The sequence below is a fragment of the Falco rusticolus genome, chromosome 12 (assembly GCF_015220075.1).
Source record: "Falco rusticolus isolate bFalRus1 chromosome 12, bFalRus1.pri, whole genome shotgun sequence".
NCBI lineage: Eukaryota > Metazoa > Chordata > Aves > Falconiformes > Falconidae > Falco > Falco rusticolus.
In genome coordinates, this window is record NC_051198.1 from 26,446,625 (window position 1) to 26,474,608 (window position 27,984).

Consider the following 27,984-nt stretch of genomic DNA (forward strand, 5'->3'; position numbering starts at 1 on the left):
CCTCCCGCCGGCGCTGCTGACGTGTCTGCTCCCTCCCCGCCGCCGGGCCCGCCAACATGGCCGCAGCCCCGCTGCCGGACCACCGGCTGCTCCTCGCCCTGCTGCTGCTCCTGCCGCTGCTCCTGTCCCCGTCGCCCCCCGCCCTCTGCGCCGCCGCCGGGCCCGACCTGGGCCGCCGCTTCGCCGAGCGCAAGCGCTGCGCCGACCCCGAGTGCAGCAGTGAGTGGGGACGGCGGGGAGGGGAGGGGGGAGGGAGCCCCCGGCCCCGCTCCCGGCGCTGGGCACAGCCGGCGGGCCGCCTCCCGCGCCCGGGAACTTCCTACGGGAAAAGATGCACACGTCGCATGCTTCCCGGAGGCGTTTCCCTGAGCGCCCCCCCACCTTGGCACGGAAATCGGGGAGGATCGGGAAAATGGGACGCGGCCCGGCGTGGCGCCCGTTCCCCTGCCCCCACCGAGTTCTGGGAATCCCCGCGGTTTTGGGGTTCCCCCCTGCAAAACCTCCGGGAATGAACCGCTCCCCGGGTGTTGTTTATACGCTGAGTAACTGGGGGGGGCCTGGTTTGCTCGCGCGCAGATGCCAGCTTTCAACCCATCTTAATGTGAATAATTAGCATCATAGAGCACTTCTGATACGCGTTTCTCAAGTGCTTTGTCAAACGCATGCCTTGATCAGTGAGCTGCTTTATTTTTTAAATGATCTCCTATTTTAGTTAGGCTTGAGTTAAGTTCTTATCTCTTGACCAGTCCAGAAAATAGGAGAGCAGTGCGTGTGGGGGAGGGGGAGGTCTTATTTTCTGCCCAGTTAGCAAAGACCCCTTTTCCTGAAACTGTTCTATTATTATTATTAAAGTAATACGCTTCTTTTTTTTTTTTTTTCTTTGGACAGTGTTAATGTGCCGAGGGAAGGCGATGCAGGATTTTAAAGGTCCGGATTGTCGCTTTGTAAATTTTAAGAAGGGAGAAGCAGTGTACGTATATTACAAACTAATAGGAAAATCAACTGAGCTGTGGGCTGGAAGTGTAAGTACCGTGAAGCATTCGTTCTGCTTGGTGCTTTCAGTGGGTAATCTTTTTTCTTTCCTTTTGCCTTGCAGGAGAACACGCAGGGTTTTGAGCACAGCCTTCATTATGTTATTTAGCTATTTTGTCTTGAGGCCTGTGTGAAATGGGATGTGGTTTGATCAGTTCTAAGGCATTAAGTACTGTGAAAAACGGGCAACGCTAATGCGTGCTAAAAACTGTTCGAAAACTGCCTTTGTGTTGAAAACCTCCCGGTGCAGCGCTGTAAGTGGTGGCCCATGAGCCTGCCTGGGAGCTGAGCCTCCCTTCCCAGCTAGGAAGACTTTAAGCCTGCACTTTGTGTTTTACCTGCGATGTGGTCTCATCCTGCACTCTAATCCTGCTAAAGACCATTCCACGTACGTGTTTTAATAGTGTTTCTTTTCCTGATATTCAGCTGCACTCTTCTGCTTTTTATCTAATCTGCATGCAGAGTTGGAGGGGGGAAAAAAAAGTAGTAAAACTAAAAAGAATTAAGGTAAATTTGATTTTTAAAAGGTCTGTCTCTCTTTCAGCTTTAGTAACACATTGCGGGAGCTTGCAGAGTAGTGGCCTTGTCAGAGTCCTTGTCTTCTCTGGGCACTCTGAGAGGGTGCTGTTGATGGGAAAGGGGGGTCCCCATACTTGGCAGTTACTTCGTAGAAAACTCCTCTCGGCTTTCATTGTAAGCACTTCATTTGCCTGACAGAAGCAGAACTGAGATACCCTGGAGGAAGAGCAGGTTTTTTGTGGGCTTCCCTTGAAAGCACTGGCAGTCTGGAGGTTGCTTAGACCTGGTCCCTGTTGCCCCCTCCCCATGCTTCCCTTACACACCTTTTTGTGTCCGAATCGTTTACTTCAACATCCTTGCTTACCCTGGCTGCCTACAAGGGATAGATGATTGCCTGTGACAGTGGTCTAGGCTGCTCAAAGCCACGCCTGGGTGCTGGCTGTGGGACTAGTGGTTTTAGTGAAAAGCAGGGTGTATCGCTTTCTCTAACCTGTTCAGGCTGGGTGTGGACAGCCAAGCTCTCAGCAGGAGCTGAATCCAATTAGAACAATACAGAACAGAGCAGAAAACTGTAGCACGTGGTTAAAGAAGAGTTTATAATTGTATCATGCTGGTAATTCCCTTGTGACATGTACTGTACCATAAATAATCTGGTTAATTAGCCGGTACGGGTTTCCAGGGCTGCCGCTTCTTGAGATGCAGAGTAGCAGTGTGGGGCCAATTCTGCTTTTTCTAACAAGGCGTAATGCAGGCTGTGAGATCAGACAGCAGGTTTCAGGTAATTGCTGAGTTAATATTCAGTTAATATTCTGATAGGAAGCTCGTGCAACGGTTAGGCATGTCTCCCAAGTTAAAAGGATGTTTGCTTTAATAAGTAAAAGCTGAAGTTGGCAGGTCTGAAAATTGCAGTGCTCATTTTATTTGTTGTAATTTTTTAATCGTGTTAACGCTGTTCTCTATATTCTTTTTAGGGTAGTGATGACAGACTAATTCCTTTCAGTTGGTGGCTGTAATCTTACTTTTTTTCCCTGCTTTGATTGACTGCTGCTGCGTTAATTGTAAGACTGCAACAAGCAGCGTCCAACGCTGCAGTGGGGCCAGGGGTGCCTGAGTAGGCATTGCATGCTGAGTAGGGCACTGGCGTGTCTGACCCTGTCCCTGAGCTGCAGATAGCGCCGGGGTCTCTCCTGTGCAACGTGACTTCCCATGCTAGATTCGGCTGGGCAACTTGATTTATGCAGGCCAGCCGTGCCTGCTGTCTGTAGTTGTGGAGCTAGGGGGAGGTTGTTGCTTGCTAATTAAAAACAGGCTACCTAGTGAGGTCTGCGATTAAACGGATTCCAATGGAAGGCATGTTGCCTTCTGCTGCAGCCCTTTTGGGATCTCATTGCGTGACTTTGTGTGCTTGTGTGTATCGTTTGGTCCCATGCATCTACCCTACTGTGCTTTTCCATTCCCCAAAGTTTTGGGGGAAAATATTTGTTAGAGCATAACAGAAACTACGAAATCAAGGGATAACTGGTATTCTGGTCTTCAGATGAGGGCGGAGGTTAGGGGAATGTATGTATGAGAAGATTTAACGATTGCAACCAGGGGCTTATTTCAAACAAGTTGTAAATACAGGCTCTAATCCTGAAATCAGTTTTTGAGGAGCCCTGAGAAACACAATAGTATTTCTGACCTGAGGGGAGATGATCTGTTAAGAAAGGAGCCTTTCACCAAGGCTGAAAAATCTACAGTGGTTAGGTCTGGGCTTTATTTGCCCTCGCTTTTCTAATTCACTCCGCCCTTTTCAAGCCATTGTTGATTTTTTTTTTCTCCTGTGCCAGCAACCATGCTGTATTTTAACAAAATAGGTCCTTTATTTTATGATCCCAGTCTTCTATACTTCACTGCTTGCAGAACTCCCTTTGAACTCAGTGAGTATTTTGCGTATGAAAAAATTTTGGAACCCAGCTATATACATATTCTATACATTATATGGCATGCAGTTTTTAGCAGAGCTGTCTAAACCTCATTAATAAACAAAGTTAGATACTTGGGCAATGTTTTATGGCCATTATTTCGTAGTGCTTTTATGTTATGAATTTCACAAATACGTCAGTTCCAGTAAAATACTTAGTTTTTTCCCCAAAGGCGAAAGGTGGAGCACAGCGGGTACTCTCATTGTCCAGCGCACCGTGTGCTCTAAAACTGGTCTCCTCTTCAGCATCTACCTCACGTTGTTTACGCCATCAAGCTGTGTTATGTAGACTTTGCTCCTATGCATTTCATTGGCATGCTGCTCTCATCTTTAGCAGGATCCAGAACTCTGAAATTACTTCAGATAATTCTAAGTAAAAACTGCTGGTTTTTAACAAAACGTTTCAGCAAAGACACTTTTGAATTATTGCTGCAGAAGACTGTTATTTTATCTTACGGCAAAGGACTGAACTTTATTCCTTTGATTCAAGGTTGAGAAAACTCTTTCTGGCCTCACATTATAAGAAAGATTTGGCTGCAGATCGTGACTTTTTTGGGGTTGTGGGTTCTTGCTTTTGTTTTCAAATCTTGCATGTAGGGTAATAAAAAAGAAAACAGGATGTGTGAATTTAAGGTAAGAGAGGAAGACAGAATATGTCTGGAGAACCCAGAGGATCAGGGAATTCTCTCCTGTTGTTTCTGTGTCTTAACAATGCCAGTGCTCAGCAAGGGCAGACCAAACCAGCTCTTCTTTGCCTGATGTTTTGCAGTTTTAGGTACCTGTGGTGCCTGTGCTTTGGGGATGTGGGCTTTAAGATTAAAAACATTTGAATATCTTTATTCCCAGCTGTCTCTTCGTCCCTGAGTAGGCAGTGTGAGGATCTGGCTTCTTGGTCAGTGAATCTGCTGCAGCTGGCTGTTGGATGTGGGCACTGGTGGGGACAGATGCTGTACACAGAACTATGTTTTGTCCATTGATGACATTTTAACTGGAAAGGGAGTGGAAATGAAGGATGCACTTTTTTCTCCATTATTTATTTGGCATTCATAACATCTTTCCTCTGTCGTGTCTGTAAAGAATGAAGAATATTTCCTTTATTTGCACAATAAGGCATTTTTTCCCTGACAAGAGAGGACTTGTAGGGATAGGAGCAGATGAAATTTTGGGCGTGCAGATCCCATATGGTTCATAAACCACGTAAGTGGCAAACTGGGTCACTGCAGAGGACTTGTATGGCCAGCAGCTTGGATTATGCTAAATGAGTTTCAAATCGTGATGCCTAATTATAATGGTAGTCACGGAGATTAGTCTGCAAAGAGACTACTTTGAAGATTTAGCTTTTGTTTTCAGAAAGATAATTTAAAACTAGAATAGAAGTTTGTAGAGAGAAACAGGCCAATTTAGAATAAAACTGTAGTATACCACACAAGGACAAGCTTTTGATTTGTCAAGTTTAATTTCCCATTCCCAGTAATTCCCAATAATAAACCTGTATACGTTATCTCTTTTCCGTAAGAGAGTACCTCTGTGTGTTTACAAAAAGCAGAGGGGTAATAATTGTACTGTTTTTTTAAATATATGTGTAATTGACTTCAGAGATACCAACTATAGAAGGTAAGATTTGAATGAGAAATAGGTAAAAAAGGAAGCCCTATAATGTATCAGTGCTTACTTCTCTTGCATAACAAAAAAACCCAACCCCAAAATGATTAGTACGTAGTATTTACTGGATACAATTCTCCCCCCCCCCCCCCTTTTTTTTTTTTTTTAATGCCACTGTAAATCCAGAAAAACTTCATCCCAGGTTAACCTATTTCAGTGATGTCAGGTAACAATACGTATATATATATATCCCTAATTGTTATGACATAATGCTTTCCTTTTTAATTTCATCTTTTAACTGAGTGCTCTTCCCAAACAAACTCTTCAAGAAAATGAGTAATTGTCGTCTTTGTCCTTTAACAAAACACTGAGGAAGTGACCAAAATTATTTTTTTTTGCCCCTGGATATTTTGGTCATCTAGGTACTCTGTACCTTTCTAGGTGTGTTGTCCAGGCTCTAATTGCCTGGATTATCTAATCTGCGTAGTGATAGCGTGCTATTAATATTGGCTTCTTGACAGCCCTTGTCAGAACTCACAAGTGAGAGCATTACTGTATAGATCTTATCTGGTGAGTGATAAGAGAGATTCTTGTCTTCCACTGTTTGCCTTGGCTTAGCACATTGACTTGCTTGAAAATTGCCATCTGCAACTGATTTTTGCTTGTATTAGTCACTGAAGTGTAATAATGCATTTGCAGAGAGGGGCTGTTTTTCACACAGGTTTTAAGATAGGTTATTACCTCAGGTACTATTTTGCATTTTCCTAAAATCTGCTTTAAGAATTTTTTTCTTCCTTAAGCTACAAAGTGAGCACTTTTCAGGCTATAACATTGCGCATGGATGTAAATCTTATTTGTCAAAGATCCTCTTCTGCTTACTACTCAGGAAAATACTTGAGGCATATGTGATGCCCGTGAGAGCGCACAATAGGAATTAAAGCACCTGAGCCAGAATGCCTGGACGTCATTTCCAACTCTCCTAATAATTTGTTATAAGTCAGGCTTTAAAATATGAATAGAAAAACTTTCCAGCTTCACAAGAGTGTTGTGAAATATAAGTATTGGATAAAAAAGGTATCGCTAATCTTTTTATTCACTGTGTTAAACTTCACTTAGAAATACTTGACGGAAAGTTTGATGTGTTTGTTACTAGTGTCTGTAATTAGGAATAGTCGCATGATTTTGAAAGTTGCTTTACTGCTTTCTGTTTGCTTGTGTTTGTTTTCTGGCAGGTTGGAAGCGATTTTGGATATTTTCCAAAGGATTTACTTGAAATAAACCATAATTATTCCAATGAGGAGCTAGAATTACCAACAGATGTAAGTCTTGTTATTTTTTTATTTGGGCTTCTTACTGTTTCTTACCTCAGCAATCAATAAAATCCCTGAGGAGGCGAATGGGAATATCAATGATCCTTAGGAACCTTTTGTTAGTAAGCAGCTACATACATGCAGGGATGCACATGTGTATCAGGGGGTTGAATGTTTTTGCAGCTATACGTGTGGATGAGCGTTGGTCCTTCTTTAATATTCTGGTTTTCTTCTAAAAAAATCCATTTGGATTGATTTAGCTCTAGAAAAGCTGCTAGCTGGCTCGCATGTAGTCTGGTACGTATTCAGAATTGTTTCTTTTCCCAAACTTTCAAATATTAAAGTACTATCAGAAACAAGCAAAACCTGGTGTGCTTAGCCCTTTGATTCTAGAATTGGCCTTTCAAGCCCTACACACATAGGTGGCTTTCATGCACTAATAGCTGGTAACCCCAGAGTTGTGTGAGTGAGGCCAGAGCTGTGCATGTTTGTGGATGCAGTTTCAGACCCTTATGAAATTGTGTTCAGTGACTTGCACTGCTCTTTATTTTTCAGAAATTGTGTGAGGGGCAGCTCCTGCTTGGAGGACTTGGCCATTTCAGGAGAGACCAGCTAAAAGAAATTGTGACAAACAAGCTTAGCGATGCTTGTTTTCTTCTCCTCGCTGGCTTTCAGCAATAGACTTGTTGTTAATTCAGGATGTGTGTGATGAGTAAAGTATAATAATGTCAACTCCATTGCTGACTTCCAGTTTGCTCTTCACTTAGGAGGTCTTTGGCAGGGCTAAGCCACAGCCTTTTTATTTAGGTTTTTAACAGTCCTTGGGCAAAACTTCCACCAATTTCAAAGAAAGTTTTGGTTAAGGACTCAGGGTGTTAATCCTACCCAATTAATATGATTTACTTTGCTGCTGTATCTCTCTCTCTCTCTAACCAACCAAATTAATTTGGTCTCATCACTGTAATAAAGAACATAGTATTTATGATTACATGTTGTTTTTCATTTCAGGAAACAGATTTTGTTTGCTTTGATGGCGGAAGGGATGATTTTGATAATTACAATGTGGATGAGCTTTTGAAGTCGTTGCAAGAGACGACAGCAAATGAAGGGGACACTGAATCAAATGATCCACAGACAAAACCAGCTGAAGGAATTGAAGGGGATGAGGAGATTGAACAGGTTGATGAAGTGAAGTCCCTTAATGCTTTGGAGACAGACAATCTTGAGCTAAGCACAGAGGAAAAGGAGGCCCCCGCCATGACAGAGGAAGTGGACAGTTCTCTTACAGAAGGAACTGAAAATACTGGGGGAGACTCCAGTGTCAATAGTCACGAAGAAAACTCTCAGGGAGATCAAATTGCACATGAGCACTTGAAAGGAATGCTACATGGGAAACTAAAAGGGCTAGAAAGTGAAAATACCAAAAACACTAGTATTCCTCAGGGTGAAACCAGTCAACTTGATGACGAGGATGAAGAAGTCAATGCCTATACACTTTTAAACAGAGAGCTCTCTGTGAACTTGAAAACAAAATTTGGCTCAACTGCTGATGCTGTTGTATCAGATGATGAAGTGACTCGACTTGTTACATCGCTGGAAGATGATTTTAATGAAGACTTGAGCATTAATGCTCACGATGCAGAGGAGGAACCAGACTTTACAGATCAGTCTGAAGAAATCCCTCTGCTGTCTTTTATGGCAGAGGAAGAAATTACATCCCCAGTGGATTCAGAAGATGATGAAAACGATGACATTGAGTCACAAAGTCATGAACCCGATGAACACGCAAAGGGTGCTACAGAGCTAAATAACCAAAGAGATAATGAGGAAGAACCTGATTCAGATGCATTAATTCTTAAGGATGCCTTCAGTAAGAGCAAGAAGTCAGGTGACAGTATAAGTGTGGACAGGTCCGAATCTAAACAAACAAAAGAGAAACAAGATGAGGTAATGCTCATTAATAAAAGAGAAGCACCAGCAACAACTCAACCTGAGGTTCTCTTCAAAGAACACCTTAGGAAGGAACCTGTAGGTACAGGTGATCTGGGTTCAAAAGAACAAACAAACAAAACTGAACAGTTTGAAGAGCAGCTCATGGCTGATGGAACTGAGACAAGTACTGAAGAGCTGAAAAGTAAAGCTGTGCCTGATCCTCGTGTTTTGCCTAGTCCAGGAGATGATCTGGAGTCCAAATCATTTGTTAAAAGCAAGCAAGATGCTTTAAACCCATCCATTGGCAATAGCAACAAAAGTCCAGAAGGAGTGCCGTTTGCTCGAATAGAGAAAGATGAGAAAAAGTTTGAGGATGATACCTTGGAAGAGGTCTTGGAAAATGATTTCAAGCACAGAAAACGATGGGAGAAAGCAAAGAAGGGAAGAGCTGAGAACAAGCCTGTTGATGTTCCAGCCAAACCAGTGGAAGATGTAAAAAATGCATCTCAAAGTGACTTAGGAGATACTGACCTATTGAAAGAAAAACTGGAGCATGGAATGACCACTGTGGAGAAAGAGCCTCTAAGACATGAAGAAGATTTGAAACAAACAGGGGAGACTGATGATGAAAATCAAAAAACTGCCTCTCTTAACAAAGAACCTGAAATAAAATGGAGAAACATGAAAGAAACCCCTGCAGGGGAGGGAGACGCAAGCCGTAGAGGAGCTGTCGAGCAACCTAGGCCATGGGAAAATGAGACTGAGTATTCGGAGGTAGATGTGAAAGAAGAGCTTTCAAGAAATCTTGGCAAGATGACAGTATTTGAAGAAAGCATCGAGAAAAGTTCCCCTGAAGAAAAATCAAGAAGCACTACACAGAATACTAAGACAGAGTATCTTACTCTGCAAAGAACTACTCATACTGAGGATAGAGATTCAGACAGAAATCTTGGCACAAATTTAGCTAAAGAAAGAACACCAAGACCAGAATTGCAATCTGAAGAGCCAGATGCTAAAGACGATCCTGACCTGAAACCAGTAGAAGAAGAGCTACTGGAAGATGAGAATGCTGCAAGTGCAAAGCTGTTGCAAGCAAGGGCTGCAAATGTACAAGGTGGCACACTAAACGTTAAAAGTACAAATCCTGATTTAGAAGTACCAAGTGAAGCTGTTTCGGGAACTGCAAACCCTATTTATGAAACAGGAGAGGAAATAAACACAATTTCTAAGGAGGCTAAAAAAACAGTCAGCATGCAAGATGCAAGCCAGACTGGGAACAAAGAGGCTGACGTACCAGAGAGTGGAGGTGCTGAATTGGATGAGATGGAACATGTCATGAAAGATGATAATGAGTCTTCTGAAGCTGAGGAGCCATTAGCTGCGGAACAGCATAAATTCCAATTTCCTGATATAGAAGACAACAATGACTTTAACCAAAGGGAAGATCATCTTCCAGAGGACTTTTCACGGAAAGACTCAAAAGAGGTACAAAATTTAGTGCATACAAGAAATGACCACGAGCAGTCTGTACATTTCTCCAGCCCTGCTGACAGCTCAGCAGCCACAGATGACACTGTAACAGACTTCAGCGAGTCTGTGAAGCAGCTCACAATAATGAGAGACTTTCTTGATGAAAAGCGTGTAATACGTCTGCAAAAGTACCTTGGACGTCAACATGTGGTTAGGGTGGAAGCCATGTTCCATGACATGAAGGTAGAGATGGAGCTTGCTCGGAAGGCAAGCCATAATAATGAAGATACAGAAAAAGCTTTGGACCAGATACTTGAGTTTTCAGAATCAAGCATTATGGATGTTGTAGGAAAAGTTCTGGATTCCAGAGTGGCAGAAAATAAAGAGGAGGTGGTGAAAGAGATGGATTTGTATGATGAGGAGAGTGCGCTGATGGATGATATTCAAGAGCTAATATATTCTTTAAGGAGTAAATATTCATCTGCTAGTGACAGTGTCCCACTTGCATCCATTCCAGAACAGGAGGATGATCTGCTGCACTTTCAAGGTAGGATGTTAAAACAGTTGATAAATAGCTGAAATGGAAGTAAAACCCTACCCTGGACAACACTATGCAACCCAGAGAAGCTTTAAGAATGTAGGGTGAGGGAGCAGAACTGAAAGAGGCCCTATGGTATCTGCTGGGATTTTTCTTATTTTTGGCATTGTGATGGGTGGCCTAGGGACAAATCCTGAGAGAAAATTTTGAACTCAGTATATCTGTTCTTACAGGCCAGGTTCTGTGTAAGATCAGTGGGATCTGTGCATGGCTAGAAGGAGCCATTCAGGTCATGTCTATACTTCCTACTCTCAAGAAATAAGGAGTCATATACATTAATGTGCTGAATTTTTTGGAGGGTTTAGGTTAGTCATTTTCTGAACTAGCTAGCACCCAGTTATGAGAGATCCAGTGATTAATGCAAAGTTCAGGCACTAAATCTATGCACCTAATATCTCAGGTGTCCCTGCCATCATATATTTTACCAACATTCATAAAAGAGTGCATAAGTAGAAATACTGAACAACCAGATCTTTTCACAGGGGAAGAACCAGCAGTAGAATCTGCTGCAATCTTGATGTTTTTTCTAATTAATGTGCAAGAAGTTGGTAAGATATGCTTTTAGCAAGGCTCCTTTTACTGTAGTATGTGTTAAGGATGTGATTCCTGATAGTCATGAACAATGAAAATACTTCATCTAATAGTATTTTATTGCAAGGTCAGTGGCTGATAACCTTGCATAAATTCCATATGAACATTTCATTAAGTGTTACTGAAAGTTAATTGAGAATATACTGGAAGCAGCACACAAGCTGAAGTGTTTAAAAAGTGTCGAGAAAGTGTTTGTCAAATGCAGTATTTCACTGGAGGCAGCTGTGGGTAAGATGTGCACGTTAGCTCAGTGCTTAATTCATGTCTCCCTGTCTGCCACAGATGGTGCAAAAGAAGCTGAATATTACAGAGTTTCCATCAGAAACCCCAATGCCATGGATGAGAGCAATCGAGAATTTCAGCAGCTTGAAGACAAGAGGCCTGAACAGCCTGTTGAGGAGAAGGAGGAGAGGGCTGTTAATGTTCCACCTGTGCATGAGGAGGCAAACTTCTCAGATAGTAGAGAAGCTGAAGAAGACTATGATATTGAAAGAGGATCACTGCTGGAAGATACTTCCTTTGGGTCAGTTGATTCAAGACAGAGTGCCAGGGAAGATACAGCTGCAGGTAACCTCTTGGAATTGGGCTGTTTTGTTCTTTTGCTCTTAGAGAGGAGCATGGTTGAAGGCGAATACATTTTTTTAAGCAAATACAAATTTTTTTCACTAATATTTCCATTGTAAATTGCTGTAATCCTAATGGCTTTCACTAACCCATGAGAGTCCCTCCAGTGGCAGTGTTGTGTTGCTACCACTCGTCTCAGCAGAGCAGTTTTCCTACCTTTTTGCACTACAGAAATAAAGAAAACTCCTGTGTCATAGAGTTCTGTGGTCAGGCTGGTGGACTGTGTCTCAGCATAGTAGTGGATGAAGAGCTGGATGCATACCATCCGCTCAGGTTTCCTCCTCCTTGCAGGGGGGCTGACAGTCTAACCATGAGGCTATAGAATCCTGCACTTGCTCTTTTTAACCTGTAACTCTGGGCTCTATTACTTTCCGGGAAGGATGGAGTGTAGCTTCCCTCAAGCAGTTCAGTAATTTCTGGCTAAGGTGTTTGTTGGAGTAGGAAAAATGTTTGACTCTTTTGCTGAGGCCTTCCTCTGGAGCAAGTGTGCTTATCTGTGCTGATTCATCCTTATGCCAGGGAAGGGTCCTATTAGCATCACCTTTCCCAGCTGTTTTGGCATGAAACTACCTTTGACTCCATTCTTGGTGCTAAGCTCATCTTTGCTGTTCTGCTTTCACCTCTGATTATGCTTAATAAATCCATCTTCACTGAGCACTTAGAAAAAAAACCAGGCACACTTTGCGTAGGTTTTGTACGCTACCAAGGTACTGCACGATCCCCATAGCCAAGCACTTTTGAACAGTTTGTAAGTTCTGAAGGAAACTAGGTTGAATGCAAAGATACCTATTGAATTTTACATGGCTGGTGGATTACTTACATGGTTAAGCAGCCAGATGTTCCCTTGTATTTTAGACAATCTTCCGTTCCTTAATGGTGGTTAAATGCTGTTTGCCAGGTGTTCCTGTGAGGAGTGCTGGAAGCCTTGAGAAGAATCAGGGCAGATGCTGGTCGAGCCTCTGCTCACAGGAGCTGTTCCACAGTATACCAGCAGGCTGGGCAGGTGGTTATTTGCATCTGTTAATTTGAATTTGTGACAGCGGTAGCAGTGAGAGGAGGCGGCAGGCTTCAGGTCAGGGTAGAGGATGGTTTAAAGCTTATGCCATACTAACAGCCTTGGAAAGTTACTAGAAGACGTAGGTTTATTGATGAGGGACTGAAGAGCGTGTGCTTTTTTACTGTTGCCCTGTGGCTGTAGCTGTGTGTGCTCTGAGGCAGGCTTGGCAGCCACTTGGCGGATCTGGGCCGCTCTCTCCGGTACTCTTTCTAAAGCAGCCTGTGGGATATCACCGTCCCTTCCAAGGCCTTCTGCCTCCTCCTCCAGTGCCCTGGAGAACCGGGGACCGTACCCTGAGATCTCCCCTAGGCCGCGGCCAGAAGGCGCGGGGGCAGCCCAGCCCAGCCGTGCCCCGTCAGCAGGCCCCGCTGCCCAGGGCGGCCGCTCCGTGAGGTGACGCCTCTCTCCTCTCCCTCCAGGCCCCGAGGCGGCGGCGGGGGGCGCCGGGCGAACGGCGGGACGCGGGGCGGAGGCCGGCGCCCCCTCACGGGGAGCCCTGGGCCCGGCGCGGGAGCTGCTGCGGCGGGTGAGTGGCGGCCGTAGCGGGCTGCGCATGCGGGCGGCGGCGCGCGGCGATGACGCGGGGGGCGGGGGCGGCGCTGTCACTCCGGGCTGACGTGTGCCTGCCGGCTGGCTCGCGCCGCCATGGACCCCGCGGGCGGCGGCGCGCGCCTCCCGGAGCCCCCGGCGCGGCGGCTGCTGCAGTTGCGCGGGGGGGGGGGGGGGGGCGGGGGGCTGTTATTGCGCGCGCCGGGCGGGGCCGCCCCCCGCGCTGCCGGCCCTTGGGCGGGCGGCTGTGGCAAGCGGCGGAGGGGCTGCGCCGGTCTGAACCCGGGGGGACTCGGCGGGCCAAGTGACAACCCACGACTCCCGGGCCGAGGCGGATGTTGCTCCCCGGCCCCCTGAGGGGAGGCCACACCCCCCCCCCCCCTTCCCCTCCCCGGTCCCCTGAGGGGGGCCACCTCCCAGCCCCTGAGGGGAGCCATCCCGCCATACACCTGCCCCGGCTGCCCCCCCCCCCCCCCCCCCCCCCCAGCCATTTGGGGGTGTCCCGCGGGACCGGAGGCACCTGCTGGCGTCAACAGGGGCCGGGATCACTGCCTGGGCTCCCGCCGCTGGAGCGGGGGTCCTGCCAAAACGGCAGCTCACCCCTGCGCTGGGCTCCTCGGGGGACAGTGTGCCCCTTCTTTTTAATCTCAGCTTCCCTCGGCTGTGGCGGGGGGAAGGCAGAGGTTTCTGTGTGCCAGCCCTGTGAATTGTACCAGGTGTTGGCACCTTTTCCAGGCATTCGGTGCTCTCTGGCCTTGTTATGACGGGACACATGACATACGACATCCCTGTGGCCAGGGTGACAGCTGGGAAGAGAGCGGGAGTTGTTTTTACTGGCTTGTTACAAACGTCCAGATATAAAGATGCGTTTTTCTCAGTGTTTTTTCCATCCTCATAGATCTATTTAGAAATGGATCAAGTAACTCCTAGCGCTGTGTAATGCCAAATGTGTATATCAGCTTATTTTGGTGTAGCAGTTCTTTGCCAGCAGATTGGTCCTGTCGGGTGTCTTCCAGATACTCAGACTTTTGAGCTGAAATGCCAGTGCTGTGCTGCCTTGTGGTTTTCTTCACTTACGTTTTTCACATTACAGAAGAACTGCAAGAAAGCTCTAGATGGTTCTCTGGTTTTATCAGAGGAATGAAAGCATTTGGCAGACTGCTTATTTTGCTGCAGTATTTAATGAAAATACCCTCATAGTTATCAATGCTGTCGGTTTTCAGTTGGTTGCTACCCTGCCTGAGGAAATTCGTCCTGGGCCTGATTTCCATGGACTTCCATGGGAGCCTATTATTATCACTGCCTTAGTGGGAATTGCCACGCTTGCTGTAATTTTCTGGAGAACCTGCCTTTCAGTAAGTATACTTCATGCCCTGCTGATGAGTGGTCTTTTGTATGGTTAAACTGTTTCAGCGTTACTGGGGTCAAAGTGGTGGGTAGTCCCCTGTGTTTTTACTTTTTCTGTTTAGAGCATTAATGCTGGGCTTAATAGCTGTAGTAGGCTGCAGTTTGCTTCAAGCCAAGAAGCGTTTCCTTTTACGTTGTTAATTGAAGATTTCTTGGTAAGAGGCAGTTTCAAGAGCAAAATAGGGGAGTATGTTGTAACTAAAGAAGACTGAGGAAAGGCTCAGCAAATCTCTGAAACGAAAAGCCTTCCATGTGCTTGAGCCTGTTGCCAAGTATCTCCAAAACAAGCAGTTAATCCTCCCCCATTCGTATTGTCCAGCTGCTTGCAGGCTCTGCATTTAGAAACCTAAAAACCTGATCTTAATTCCCACTGGAGAGCCCCTTCCCCACTCTTCTCACTCCACATTTGTCCTCTTTCCTACACGGATAATTTTCTGTGCAAGAAAAGTACCATTACCAGCTCTGAAGTATGGTAGTGCCATCTCCTTGGGAAGGGATAGATGAAAATCAGATGGGACAGTTTATTTTACAGCTGTCCAGTTCAGCGATGATATGGTCTGGAAGTTTGTAGAATAATTTTATCTTTGCTTGACAAAAATAAATTAAAAATAAATTTTATCTGTAATAATATTGTTAGGTTTTTTACTTGTTTAGTTTTGATATCAAATACATTAGGTCAGTTTCAAGTGCAAAACAGTGTTAATATAACAGCATGAAAAGAAAGCTTCTGAAACTGTTAATTTTGAAATTAACACCGTCATGTAAACATACCTTGCTTCAAAGGGATGAGAAGTGGGATGCAAGTGGTTTTGTGTTTGCAAGTTCATGACTGTTGTTTGATGCGAAATGGCTTCACTTTCTGTTGCAAATCTGATGTGGGCAGTTACTGCTGTCTTTTTAGTGACCAAGTAAACAGACGTTTACTAAGACTCTAGGACAAGGCATTAACCTAGAAGCTTTTATTAGAAAACTGCTTAAGCTTGTTTGTAGTGTTATTCAACACCCTTGTTGGCAGCAATACATGAGTTTTCTGTATGCTGCTTTAATCTGTGTATGTAGTGACTTTTCTGAAAAGGGAAAACGAATAAAATTTTTCACCTACCATGGCTAATTTATTTTTATTCTTCCCCCCTCCTCTTCTGTAGGTAAAGAGTAGAATATATCAAGGTAAGTTTCTCTGTGCTTTTCAATGTACTTGGTGCTTAGGCATGTTAAGGTTCTGAAGATTGTTTTAGAAGACCAAGAGTTCATCTTGACTGCCTTTCAAGGAGAGCGCTGAGACTAAGGTTATAAGGTTATGGTGTAAGCTAGGTCAGTAGAGGATACTTGAATCTGAGGATTTCAGTTTTGCTTTTGATAATGCTTTGATTAGGAGAAACAATGCAGCTCACACCTGCAAATTAAAGGGCAAGGAAAAGCTCCACCTTGTTCAATATAAATGTGATCCATCGATTCATTGGCACAACGGTAGCGGGGGTAGAGTTTGTTTTGTTTTTCTGACTAGCAGTGGATCTGCTTTTGCTTGTTGCTTCTCACAAAGAACCGTAGCTAGTTCCTCTTACCATTTTGGATTGAGGGAAGCCTGAAACTGACTGCTGTGCAGTTGCAAAGACAGTTAAATGTGGACTTCAAATAATGCAGATATTACTGTGGCTAGCACATTGCTTTTTACCACAGGATTTCTCAAGCTTCAGGTGTATAAAATTAATGTGTACTGAATAGAAAAGAAAGAGAATTCAAAGTAGGGTGATGGCTGAAATTCATAATTGAATAAAACCTGAAAATATGAAAGAATTGTCTTCACATGAACTATTTGCCTCTTTCTTCCTCATAAACCATACTACTTCTGAATCATTCCTCTAGTTTCATTGTAGATATATTGCAGTATAATGCAGAATTAATGAACTGAAAAAAAAATCCATTCTACTTCTGGAAGGTGATTTCTGTACTGGAAAAGAATTATTGTTGTTGGAGGCGGAAAAACATTGGTACTGGTGCTGTAGAAATTATTTAGGTGCCTACCCTAACAAAATATGGAACTTGGGTCTAATGCTTTTTTTTTGGCCCCAAAAATATTCTTTGGTATGATACTGTATAGAAACTACTAAAGCTGAGAAAAAATAGATATTCTTCAAGCATGACAAAGTTGTTCTTAAAAACTTTATTGAAAAGAGAGAAATAGTAACAGTGACAAAAATGCTTTAAAAGATAGATTATATTTGAAGTCGGAAAGGTAAAATCTATTATCTACTCTTCATGATACTAGTAAAATCAGGAGACCAAGCTAATGCAGGGATTCCTGCCTCCCTTAAACTGCTGAGAGCTGTCTTCTCCCTCAGCAGTTGCTTGTTGGCTCTCCTCTCCCCAGAGCAGGAAGGGATGGGGATCCCACTGGCCCAGAATCCCTCACGTGGGAGGGGAAGGTGGAGCAGCAGTTCCCATTGCACCCTGCGGGATGCAGTTGGAACAACCAGTGCTTCCTGTTTGTGCTGCAGGATTTGCTGTGAGGCATTTGGGGCTTGGGGTGTGCAGCTACAGCGTGGTTTAGGACTTGAAAAAGAAGGACAATTAGATGTTCTTTAAATTAATCCGCAATAAAATAATTTAAGTATGTTAATGATTTTTATTGGGTCCTAAGGGCTGGTTGACAGCTTGTCGGGGTTCAGAAACAAATGCATGCCTAAAGAACTGTTGCTCTGTCATAGCTCTTTTGAGGTCTGTTTGAAAGTGGTGCAGTTCCCTGAGGCTTACTGATGCCACCTGCTAGCTGACTGTCTTTCCTCTTCCCAGTAGGTCTTTGACAGTTTTCATCCTATTATCGTTGGTGACCAAACATTCAGGTTTGATATAGCAGAAAGAGATGGTTGTTGGGGAAGGTATTGCATCTCCCGGAGTGTCACAGCAGCGGTCTAAGACTGCTCTGACATCTTTGTTGCCAATTCTTCCCTTGAACATGCCTCATCTGTGGCTAGCTAGCGTCCTGTGCCTAGCCAGGCTCTGATGTGCGTTCTGTGACCAGATTTTTGTGAAGTGGATGCAAAAGCTATATGCTTTTTGTCAGTGTTCAATGCTTTACTGTCTTGTTTTCAGTCCTGACTTTAAATGAAAGCTGGAGATGCTCAGATTCCTGCAGGAAGGGCTGACTGCCAGGGAATTGACACTGTTCTGATTTATGGTTTAGTCCTTGCTTGAAAATGTTCCCTCAAGTGGTAGCAATGATAGCTCTGATCCCCACCCCAGGATATGGACAGTTACTGTAAGCTTTCTTTTTCTTCCTAGTGACTGAAAAGCAACTTGCTGAAAAAATTAAAAACCTTCTGCAAGAAAAAACAGAAATCTTAGAAAAGATGTCAGAATATGATCAAAAGGTATTGTTGTAGGTTCTCATCCTTTGCTTCCTAATTTTCTGTTACTGGTTTAACGACACAGTCAATGCAACAGCTACTGTGTTTTTATTTTCTGTTCTTACCGAGTATTATGTTGACAGTTTCCTTGGTTCTTTTTTTGGTTGTTCCTGTGCCTAGATAAAGGAAGCAAAGGAATCTGTGAAAGTGGCCCGAGAACAACAAGATGTTCTCTCTGATGAAACTACAGGGCTTAAGGTAAGAGACGGTTAACTGTCTCTGTACTAAAAGCAAAACAGTCAGTAAAATAACTTGCCTTATTGGGTCGTTTTCTTTCTTTTTAGGACACTGTCAAAGGGTTGGAAGAAGCAAATCGTCAGCTAGATGACAAAGTAAAAAATCTGCACACAATGCTTGAAGCGGAGAGGAAAAAGAATGAGAAGAAACAGAACAAGGTAAGAGCAATCACACTTGTGTCTTACATTGTCCTTAAATTAATGCACCCTAAATGCTGGTCACAACCTGATGGGTAAACAGGTAGAGGTAGAGCGAAGATGAACCACCTCAAAAAGAACTGAAAGGAAATTTTAGGTTCATCCCAAGCTCCAGGGAGAGAATCTGTTGATGACTTTTTTTTTTTTTTTTCCCTCTGGTAAGATCTTGATGGACCTGTGTGGTTATGTGCTGTCACACACAGATGTGCTCAATCATGGGCTAGTCTAATATTTCCTACCCAGAGCAGGAAGTTCCTTAACAATATGAGCTGAAGGTTTCAGGTTGGTAAGAGATGTTTTCTTGTACTTAGGGGGAGCATCTCGTTCTGTAGTACGTGTGGAGATCTTTAAGCTGCCCTTCATTCTTGTTGTCCAGCGGTATTTATGTGTTTTTTTTCTTTTTAAAGCCTGATTTTCTGTGGTAGTGGTAAGCTCCAACAAGTTCTTTGATCTTGTTTTGATCAAAGGTTGTCGCTAATGACAGCAACACGTGTTACTTTTGTTTTAGACTGCGCAGGTGTACGGGGAACTTGCCCAGCCAGGAGCAAGCAGAGTCACAGGGGGAAGTTGATTCTAATGTACTGCGTGTTTCTGTTCCTTACCTTGCTGATAAGGCAGTGCTATGTTGCTGCTAGTCCAATGGCTGCTTTAAATGGAAATGTGTTGGTGTTTTGACTTTCCTTTTATGCTTCCATATTACACAGATAAAATAATTACTCTGGCTAAGGCATTTACCGGGCTAATGCAGAGTCACTGCTCATCTCTTTCTTACATAGATCTCTGAAACTCAGAAGTCCCTGGCGAAACTTCAAGAGGCTATCAGTGTGCATTCTGTAGAGCTTTCAGAGGTAAAAAAATATCTACACCCTCTCAACAGTCACAAGTTCTTTGTACCAGGAAAATTCATGTCTAGGATGTAATAGAAAATGCTAGCTTGGCAGATTCCAGGTTGTTTGTGCATATATACCTTTTTTTTTTTTCCATTTTACAGCTAATACATAGCTCTTCCTCCATTACAATTTGTCTTTTTGTTCCTTTTTGTTTCATTTGTAGGTGCAGATTGCTCTTAATGAAGCTAAACTAAGTGAAGAAAAGGTGAAATCTGAGCTTCATCATGTGCAGGAAGAGAATGCCAGACTGAAAAAGAGTAAGGAGCAAGTAAGTTATGGCCAGGCCAAGCAATTCTGTTTGTTTTGAACAAAGTATTGGGGCTTTATTCCTAGCTTTCTTGGGTATAACTTCAGCATGTTTCTGTTTTCTTAACGTGTCAGAATTCAACATTTCATGTTATCAAGAGAAAATTTAAATGCCTTTTGCCTGTCTGTACAGGCTTTTTGTGCAGGTGAGCCACATGTCTTCAGTGTGAAGGCTTTGCCTGTTTCAGTTTTTGTCAGCAACTTCACAAGAAGTCTGTGCTGATGTGGTGTAGCCACTGCATGATTGGGAGATTGCTGCTTGGGATCAGGACTCAAGGAAGTAATTCTAAAGAATTATCAAAAAGCAACTCTGAAGCTAAGCTAAGTGGGGAGGACCTTTAGCCCTGAAATGTCATGCAAGTTCTTTTAAAAATAATTGCAAGTATCTGTTTGATTTTTTTTCTCTGTATATGAAGTAGATGGCCTTTTCAGGAATGTGGTTTGATACCTCTGGACTGTGATTAATTCCTCCTATTTTGAAGTGTGTGAGCAGTTTGGTTCTGTTGTTGGGATATTAGCTGAGAAAATGTCAAATTTGTAAAATCACCGAATAATACAAACTGCAGAAAGATTCCCAGCATCCAGTTCTACCAATGGACTAGTAATGTGTGATAACCGTGAGATTTACCCTGTGTCTGTGACCTGTGGTGATCAGTTATCACCAGAGCTGGCAGTAAAATAGACTTTAATTACTTACACGCTGTACTAAAAATAAAAACAAGTAATCATCTTGCCTTGGTGCTTCATACAGCTGCTAAAGGAAGCTGAAGGTTGGAGTGAGAGGCATGCTGAACTCACTGAGCAGATCAAACTGTATCAGAAATCTCAGAAGGACTTAGAAGAAGCACTTGCCTACAAGGAAAATGAGATTGAAGTAGGTTCTTTATAACAGGTTTGCTTTAAATACTACGCATCATAAAATACTTTGAAACAATTTACAAAATGCAGAGCGATTCTTCTTCATTGAAATTTTGATTTTTTTACTAGGTTTTAACTAACTGCATTATGCAGCTGAAGCAGCTCGACATGGATTCAGCATCTGAGGCCGAGAAGGATGGCGAAGGGTGCAAATGGGCTTCAGGAGACGATCTGGCCAACGGCGAGTTGCCAGGTACAGCAATCCTGCCCACTGGCTGCAGCTTGTGCCGTGGTGTGTCCGTGGCATGTCATACAGGTAACGAGGGGAATCCATGCCTGTAGCTGCCTGTGGGGTAAGAGGCTGCCAGCTTTCATCCTCAAACACAAAGTACCTCCTAGCTGAAAGGAGAAACTGTTAAAAAGGCAAATAATTGCTTTTAAATGACCTTTTAGGTATATCAGAAGTGTAATCACACAGTTTTAAAGATTGCATATAAAGGTTAGTAATTAAGAACATTCCGAAAGCTGAGAATCTCACCTTTGTTATTATGCTACATTTATTTTTAATATGAATTTTTAACGAGTATTTTGCTTACCTCTACATAGGTAACTAATTTAGGTAATCACATCTTCTAAATACGAAAGATCGAAACAGAAGTTTTCAAAACTACTCGGGCAGTTTGTCATTAGTGATGTTGCACGTGTATTTGCTGCATCTCTGTTTTTGAAGTCTCCCCCACCCACCACAACCATACTGTATATGTGGGCTGGAAATTCCCGCTTAGTGATTTTCAGATGCTGTGTCCGGTAACAGATTCGGTGTTCACATTACTAGTGTGGTGGGTAGAAGAAGTGAACAAGAAGGAATCTTCTGAATGCCTTTTGGAATCAATCTAATAGTTCTGTTGTGCTGGTCATGGATTTGCTATTGTGCCCCACCTCCCCCTCTTTTTTTGGTGTTTTGTTTGTTGGGGTTTTTTTACCACTTAAGGAGACCTATCCCAGATTAAAGTGTAGCGTGTTATTTTTAACAGCTGTAGAGTTCAGGGAATTGGGATTAAGAAATGGAGAAAACAAATATATCTTTCTTTTCTAGATAATGAGAGTGAGAAGATGAAGTCTCAGATTAAGCAGATGATGGATGTCTCCAGGGTATGCTGCACAAGATATCTAATAAATGTAGCCACATTACTGCTGTGCCTAAGATCATAAACTTTCTCCTCTTTTCAGGTAAAAACTATGTTATCCATAGTTGAAGAAGACAGAAATCTTCTGCAATCCAAACTGAGTGATGAAGTAACAGCAAGACATGAGCTGGAAGGTAGGCTTAGCGAAAGAATTGCTTAGGATGTACTGTTTGTGGCTTCAAAAGCAACAGAGCGTTTAAGTGGTGTAACGGTTCTCATTGCAACTTCCTTCAACTTCCTAATCTACCTTTGCTTCTCCAACAGAGCAAATAAAAAAATTAGAACATGACTCGTGTTTGCTCCAGTCAGCCAAAGCTCGACTGGAAAATGATTGCAAAACATTACAGCAGAAAGTGGAGATTCTTGGTGAACTGTACCAGCAGAAGGAGATGGCACTCCAGAAGTAAGCCTTTTGTGACTCTTCCACAACACGGCATGTTAGATCTCGGGCACTACCCAAACACTTTGCTCAGAAGGATCAAACAACTTGAAGTTGTATTTATAATGGAAGGTGGTGGCTACTCTTTCAGTGTGGTTGAAGCTAGTACCCCTTTTTTGACTTTTTCTGCCATTCCAGAGATTCTAATAAGACACTCGCATTACACGATAATGCCTTCTACTATTGAAAACCCGACCAAACAACTTTTGGAGAGCAGAGATGAGTGGCTTGGTCTGTGAATTCTGTGGTTGCTCTCTCACATTGTCCAGAAAATGTCCAGGAGAATTTGTTTCAGTTGCTGTGACCTCAGTTCAGTCAGTCAAAATTCTGATAATGTAGAAACTTTGAAAAAAGCTTAAAAGGCTAAAATACTTTCTCAAAGGGCTAAATTAAGGCCCTTTGAGTTTGTGGTAACAGCTGAGATGAGTGAATTGCTAGCAGTGAAGAATATCTGTGTTCATTCCTCATTTATTTATTCATTTATTTACTTACAAATGTCTGTAATACCATCTCAATTTTGTGGGGAAAATGTGAGATAGGATTCAAGGATGTTTTCAGCTAAATTCTGTAGGAAGGCTGGAGGAGAAGCAATTGAAATTCAAGTGTGTAGGTTGGGGGAAGCACAGGGTTGGAACAAGCTAAGGAATTGAGGCTGTACGGCACCTCAGTGGTGAAACTGCCTGACCTTGTAACTTCAGGATCCAGGTGTAGTAAACACATAATGGAGAGGTGGAGGATAGCCCACCTTTCAAGGAAAACTTCCTCTTGATGATATCTCTGAAGAATTTCTGTTCCTTCCAAAACTTTTACGAAATTACAGTGCCTGTTACTACTTCTTGATTAGAATGAGTCTTGCAGTTTTTTTCTGGAAAACTGTTTCCATGTGTAGCCAAGGAAATGGGTTACGTTGGACTGGCTGTTAGCCAGTTTAATGGTTCCAGTTTTGTGGGATAGCTCTTGGACCTCTTTCTTCAATATTTCCAGGAAAATGTCAAAAATGAAAAAATTAATGAACCATGAGGTTATAAAAAAAAAATGTGGAAATTGATCCCGTAATAAATTGATGTGGAGAATACTTAAGAAAAAGCTTCTTTGCACACGGTTGAGGACTATCGAATGTGTGTGTCACCTGGGCCCTCTATTCCCCCTTTTTCACTACACATTCATTTCTTCACTTGCCTTGCTTAGATGACAGTTCTGTGTGTTTCCTTGTTCCTGCCTCTGTAAATCTGCATTGCTGTCTGTAGGATTCATAAGTAAACTACAGGATCTGAAGAGACAGTCTGCAAGTGTTAGATTCTAACATTAGGTGCTGACAGAACTGTCCAGTCAACTCTTGTGTCCTTGGTTTTCAGGTTTTATATACAAAGGGCTTGTCTGTTGGTTTCAAAAGACAGCATTTCTCTCTTTTACGTGATTATTTCTTTTTCTGTATTCTTATACATTATTATAGATTCTGATATCACTGTTGTTAGCAGGGGAATACCTTGACTTTGAGTTGTAGTAAATGTAGGATGGGGGAATATAGTTGTTTTTTTGTTTTTCCTATGCAGAAAGCTAACCCAGGAAGAGTATGAGCGTCAGGAGAAGGAGCAGAAATTGTCTGCTGCAGATGAAAAAGCAGTGCTGGCCATCGAGGAAGTGAAAGTTTACAAGTAACTTCAGTTTCTGAAGACTGTCCTTTATTTCTGCTATTGAAGAAAATTAGTTTTAAACCTCTCTCATTCCCCTTTTTCCTTTTGTACAGGCAGAGGATCCAAGATATGGAAGAAGAATTGCAAAAAACAGAGAGATCTTACAAAAACCAGGTAAACCTCTTGCTTGCTTGTTATTGTGTCATCTTTTACTGTATCACTGCAGTGCTCCTTGGTGAGTTACTGCAAATACTGGTAGTTAGACAAAATAAACTAAAATGCTTCTTTTCTTCTCAGATTGCTGCTCATGAGAAGAAGGCACATGACAATTGGGTAAGAATGTTCTTCCTTTCCTGACGTAAAGGGTTTGTATTTGACTTCAGGTCAGTGCAGTTAATGCAGTTGGCAAAATTTTCCCTAATAGCTTATTGCCCGCTCTGCCGAGAGAGCTCTGGCTGAAGAAAAAAGAGAAGCAGCCAACCTGAGACAAAAGTAAGTACAAGACAGACCATTTTTATTGTTCTTTGAACATGCTGCACGTTGCTTGGGAGGGAAGAAACTCGAACAACGCAAGAGGCTCAAGTTAGCCTGCTTGCTCGGGCTGTGCACTGCGTATTTGAGTTACTGATTTTAAACTGCTGTTAAACTGTTTTGATGGCTAAAATAAGATTTCTTTCTGAAAGCTGTAACATTTCACAATGCGGTTTGCCTTGTTACATTATAAAAAATAAAACTTGTGTATTATTTGAATAATTTTTACAAAAATCTTTACTTTTTAAAAATCAGATTAATAGAAGTAAACCAAAAAATTGTCATGCTTCAAAGACCATTGATTGTAAAGCCAACTCCAGGCAGACCTGATCGCCCAGTCCCACCACGACGAGGTAAATGCTGCTGTTTCTCCCAAAACTTTGGTCTTTGAGTCCATTATAGCCTAAAACAATAAGGCTCTGCTAAATTGTAGAAAAGTCAAGTGGTTTTAATTATTTGGCATAGGGCCCTTAAGCAGAGATGGCTCTTTTGGCCCGTCACCTGTGAGTGGAGGAAATCCATCACCCACCCAGATGATAGAAGTTCCTGCTCGGCCCCTTTCTGCTCCTCGGAGGGAAGGCTCGAGGGGTGAATTCGGTAAGCAGTAAAGCTTCCCTTCTGTGCTAGCTGCCTCTTACGCTGCGAACCCCAGGACGCCAAGGGCTGATCCTGGTTCTAGGGATAGTTTATTAATACACAGATGAGTGGTTGTTTTGGGTGGGTTTATTTTAACAGAAATAGCTCAGGCACGTGGTCATGAGGATCTCTGGGGTTCTCGTTTCCCTTAAGGTTCCGTGGTAGATGGGCCCCCTGTTCCACGAAGGCCACCGGAGTTACCTGGAAGGATGTCTGTACCTGGTAGGTTATGTGGCCTGCAACCAACTGCAATTTATTCAGTGATTCTTTCATTTCAGAAATGGAACTTTAAAACCCATCTTCCTTACACCAAGACATGTATTTCTGGCTCTCTTTACAGATCTTGGGCCTGCTGTAGCATCCCTTATCAGCAGCAGGCCAAGAACCTCCTCCCCTTCCACAGGAATGGATGGAGTGGTAAGCTGAAAAAACCCCAACCTTCAGGAAGCGTTTCTAATACATGATTCACTGTTCTTCCTGCTGCTTCTTTAACTGTATCATGTTCTGTCTTGTCTGTATCCTGTTGCTATCCTTATTTGCTGTCCAAAAAAACCCCCAAAGCACCCCTCTCCCAAAGAGTCTGAAGCCCTCTGTGTAACTACTGATTCACCTTCATCTGTTGAACCAGCTACAGTGAGTATTTGGAGGCTGAATATGGTGCTGCTCTGCTTTGATGGAGAGGAATAACGGGCTTGGTGTTCTGAACTGCTAAATAACAAAATGCTCTGCGACACTAACCAAGGGCTTGTACCTCTGTCTCACAAGGTTTCTCTAATGATGAGCAGTTGCTGTCTGGTTTTTATGGAATTGAGGAAATGAGATCTTTCTTGTTAAGGACTGCAGGCAAACACTTTGGAGTGACTACAACAATAATCCTAAGAAGCTGACTTACCTGTGGTATTTAAGCACAATTTCATATGTAATTCAAGGTGCCAGGCCCTTTACCAAAGGGGCGTCCGCTGAGGACACTTCAGAAGGGATTGAACTTTTCTTTAGTACAACTCTAGCTAAAGAAAACTTGTCGTCTCAGAAGATCCACTAAGACTCACTCCTGGGTAGTGCAAGCAGTGCTCCAGGTGAAGGGATGATGATGTTGCAGTAACTTTCCCTATTTTCTACTTGGTTGATGTGTTTTGGGGTGTTTTTTTTCTTTCTTTTCTGCTCTCTTCCACCTCTTGGCGGTTGGGTGAGTGGTTGTGATGTTCAGCAGTGTCAGTACCTCTCCTGATGCAGTGAGTAACGCGCTTATAATCTGTATAATCTGATATACTGATATAATGATCAGTATAATCTGATCTTGCACAGGCTAATGCTAGTCCCAAAGGTCCACCGTCTTTCCCGGCCGGGACACCCATCATGACCTCCCCGGTGATGGGACCTCCGCCTCCGCCGCCTGTTCGCTACGGACCACCGCCAGCCCCTCTCCGTGGGCACTTTGGGCCTCGACCTCTCCCCGTGCCCCTAGGTACAGTTGCATTGCCGTGCGCTGAAACTTTTCCCGCTGCGCTTCCTGGAAGCTGAGCGTGGAACTGAGCTCAGCTGGCGGTCGGCACGCGGCTTCCCCGCTTCATGGGCTCGGGCTGCCTTGCTCGCTAAGCTGGGGCAGGTGAGGTTCTTTCAAGCCCCCTTCATGCCCAGGTATGAAGGAGGCATTTCCCCTTGTTTAATCTAACGTGGAAGCCAGCAGCCCAAATGTAAGCTAGAATGTAACTCGTGGTGGGTGAAGTCTGCACTTGCCTGACCCGCCCTGGAGCTGCTCCACAAAACGAAGCAATGAGGAACTGGGTGAGGAGCTGCCCTGGTCAGGTGAAAGCAAGAGTTCATTTAACTCCGTGGTTTCCTTTCCTTCCAGTTCGTGGTGCTCCTTTGCCACCTCCAGCTGCGAGAGATTTCTTACCTGGCCCACCCTTAGGAATGAGAGATCTGCCTCCTGGCCCGCTACCGCCGCCTCCAGATCCCAGAGGCTATGGACGTGGGCACCCGCCTTTTCGACCCCTCGGTCCTCCTGGCCCAAGAGATTATCCTCCAGGCCCGCGGCTACCCCCGCCTGGCCCGAGAGACTATACGCCGCCTTCTAACAGAGACTTGCCTCCATCGGGACCCAGGGACTACCCCGCGGGCCCGCCGCCGCCAGGCGCAAAGGATTACGCACAGCCTCCAGCCCAGAAACCCTAACTGCAGCGTTCGGTCAGCAGCTCAACGGAATGGACTCTAGCGCACTTCCTGCGGTCAGGATTTTAGGAAATGACTCTCTGGTGGAAGCCATTTGTCTCATTTCAGTATATTTCAGCTTTTGTGGATTAATTTTTATCCAATTGCTACAGACATCTTATGTGCATTTATGATCACCTTAAACTCATCCATCCTCTTGGGCTGCAAGAACCTTTTTGTGATGGACTTGAACCTACTCTAAACGTGCAATAGAAAGGGAGTACCTGTGTGGCTAGTTTTAATTAAATGTAGCCTCTGTAACCAGTTGGTGAATGAACTAATTTCGTGAAAAATGTAAATCAAATCATTTCCTGTGGAAATAATTTTTTAAGTAAAATGCTGTTCTACCTGCCTTCTCCATCACATCATTAAGCTGCAGTGACTGTAGGCCAGGGGTTTACATGAGGACTGAAAGTTGGTTGGGTTTTGGTTTTTTGTTGTTTTTTTTTTTTTTTTAAAAAAAAAAGGTGTCTGGTCAGAGATCAGAAGCACAAATGACACTGTATTCAAAGGGAAGTTATAATAAAAAGCAAAATTCCTTTTGCTAAACGCTGACGGCTTTGTTTCAGTGCCATTTTTTGGTCAGGAAGGACATCGGTTCAGTAATGCAACCGGAGTGCTACAGCCATGGCCGAGGTCAGGAACTGAAACAAGGCTGGGCAACTGCTGCTGCTGCCGCCAGGTTAGCGACTCCATCACCCTTACGCTGAAGGAGGCTGGTGTGTCACGGCCTGGCTTCACGGAACAAGGGCAAGGGGCGATGGAGTCCTCAGCTGAAGGGCAGGACGGAGCCGGAAGCC

General features: G+C 43.7%; 1 protein-coding gene across 2 annotated transcripts; it reads left to right on the top strand.

Moving 5' to 3' along the window:
* MIA3 (MIA SH3 domain ER export factor 3) lies at nucleotides 1-27,739 on the top strand. 2 transcript variants are annotated; one of them, XM_037405277.1, is made up of 29 exons: nucleotides 1-219; nucleotides 889-1,022; nucleotides 6,349-6,435; nucleotides 7,435-10,375; nucleotides 11,300-11,584; nucleotides 13,118-13,224; nucleotides 14,471-14,602; nucleotides 15,800-15,821; nucleotides 17,934-18,022; nucleotides 18,179-18,256; nucleotides 18,343-18,453; nucleotides 19,269-19,340; nucleotides 19,546-19,650; nucleotides 20,440-20,562; nucleotides 20,676-20,799; nucleotides 21,643-21,698; nucleotides 21,777-21,867; nucleotides 21,998-22,136; nucleotides 23,726-23,827; nucleotides 23,920-23,980; nucleotides 24,104-24,139; nucleotides 24,231-24,298; nucleotides 24,593-24,690; nucleotides 24,803-24,934; nucleotides 25,127-25,195; nucleotides 25,314-25,390; nucleotides 25,535-25,606; nucleotides 26,279-26,438; nucleotides 26,826-27,739. In XM_037405277.1, exons 1-29 carry the CDS (start codon nucleotides 57-59, stop codon nucleotides 27,146-27,148), a joined length of 6,057 nt encoding a protein of 2,018 aa, XP_037261174.1. In that variant the 5' UTR covers nucleotides 1-56; the 3' UTR covers nucleotides 27,149-27,739. The 2 variants fall into 2 exon arrangements, with proteins under 2 accessions (XP_037261174.1, XP_037261175.1); XM_037405278.1 differs by lacking the exon at nucleotides 25,535-25,606.
* Nucleotides 27,740-27,984: the final 245 nt, after the last annotated feature.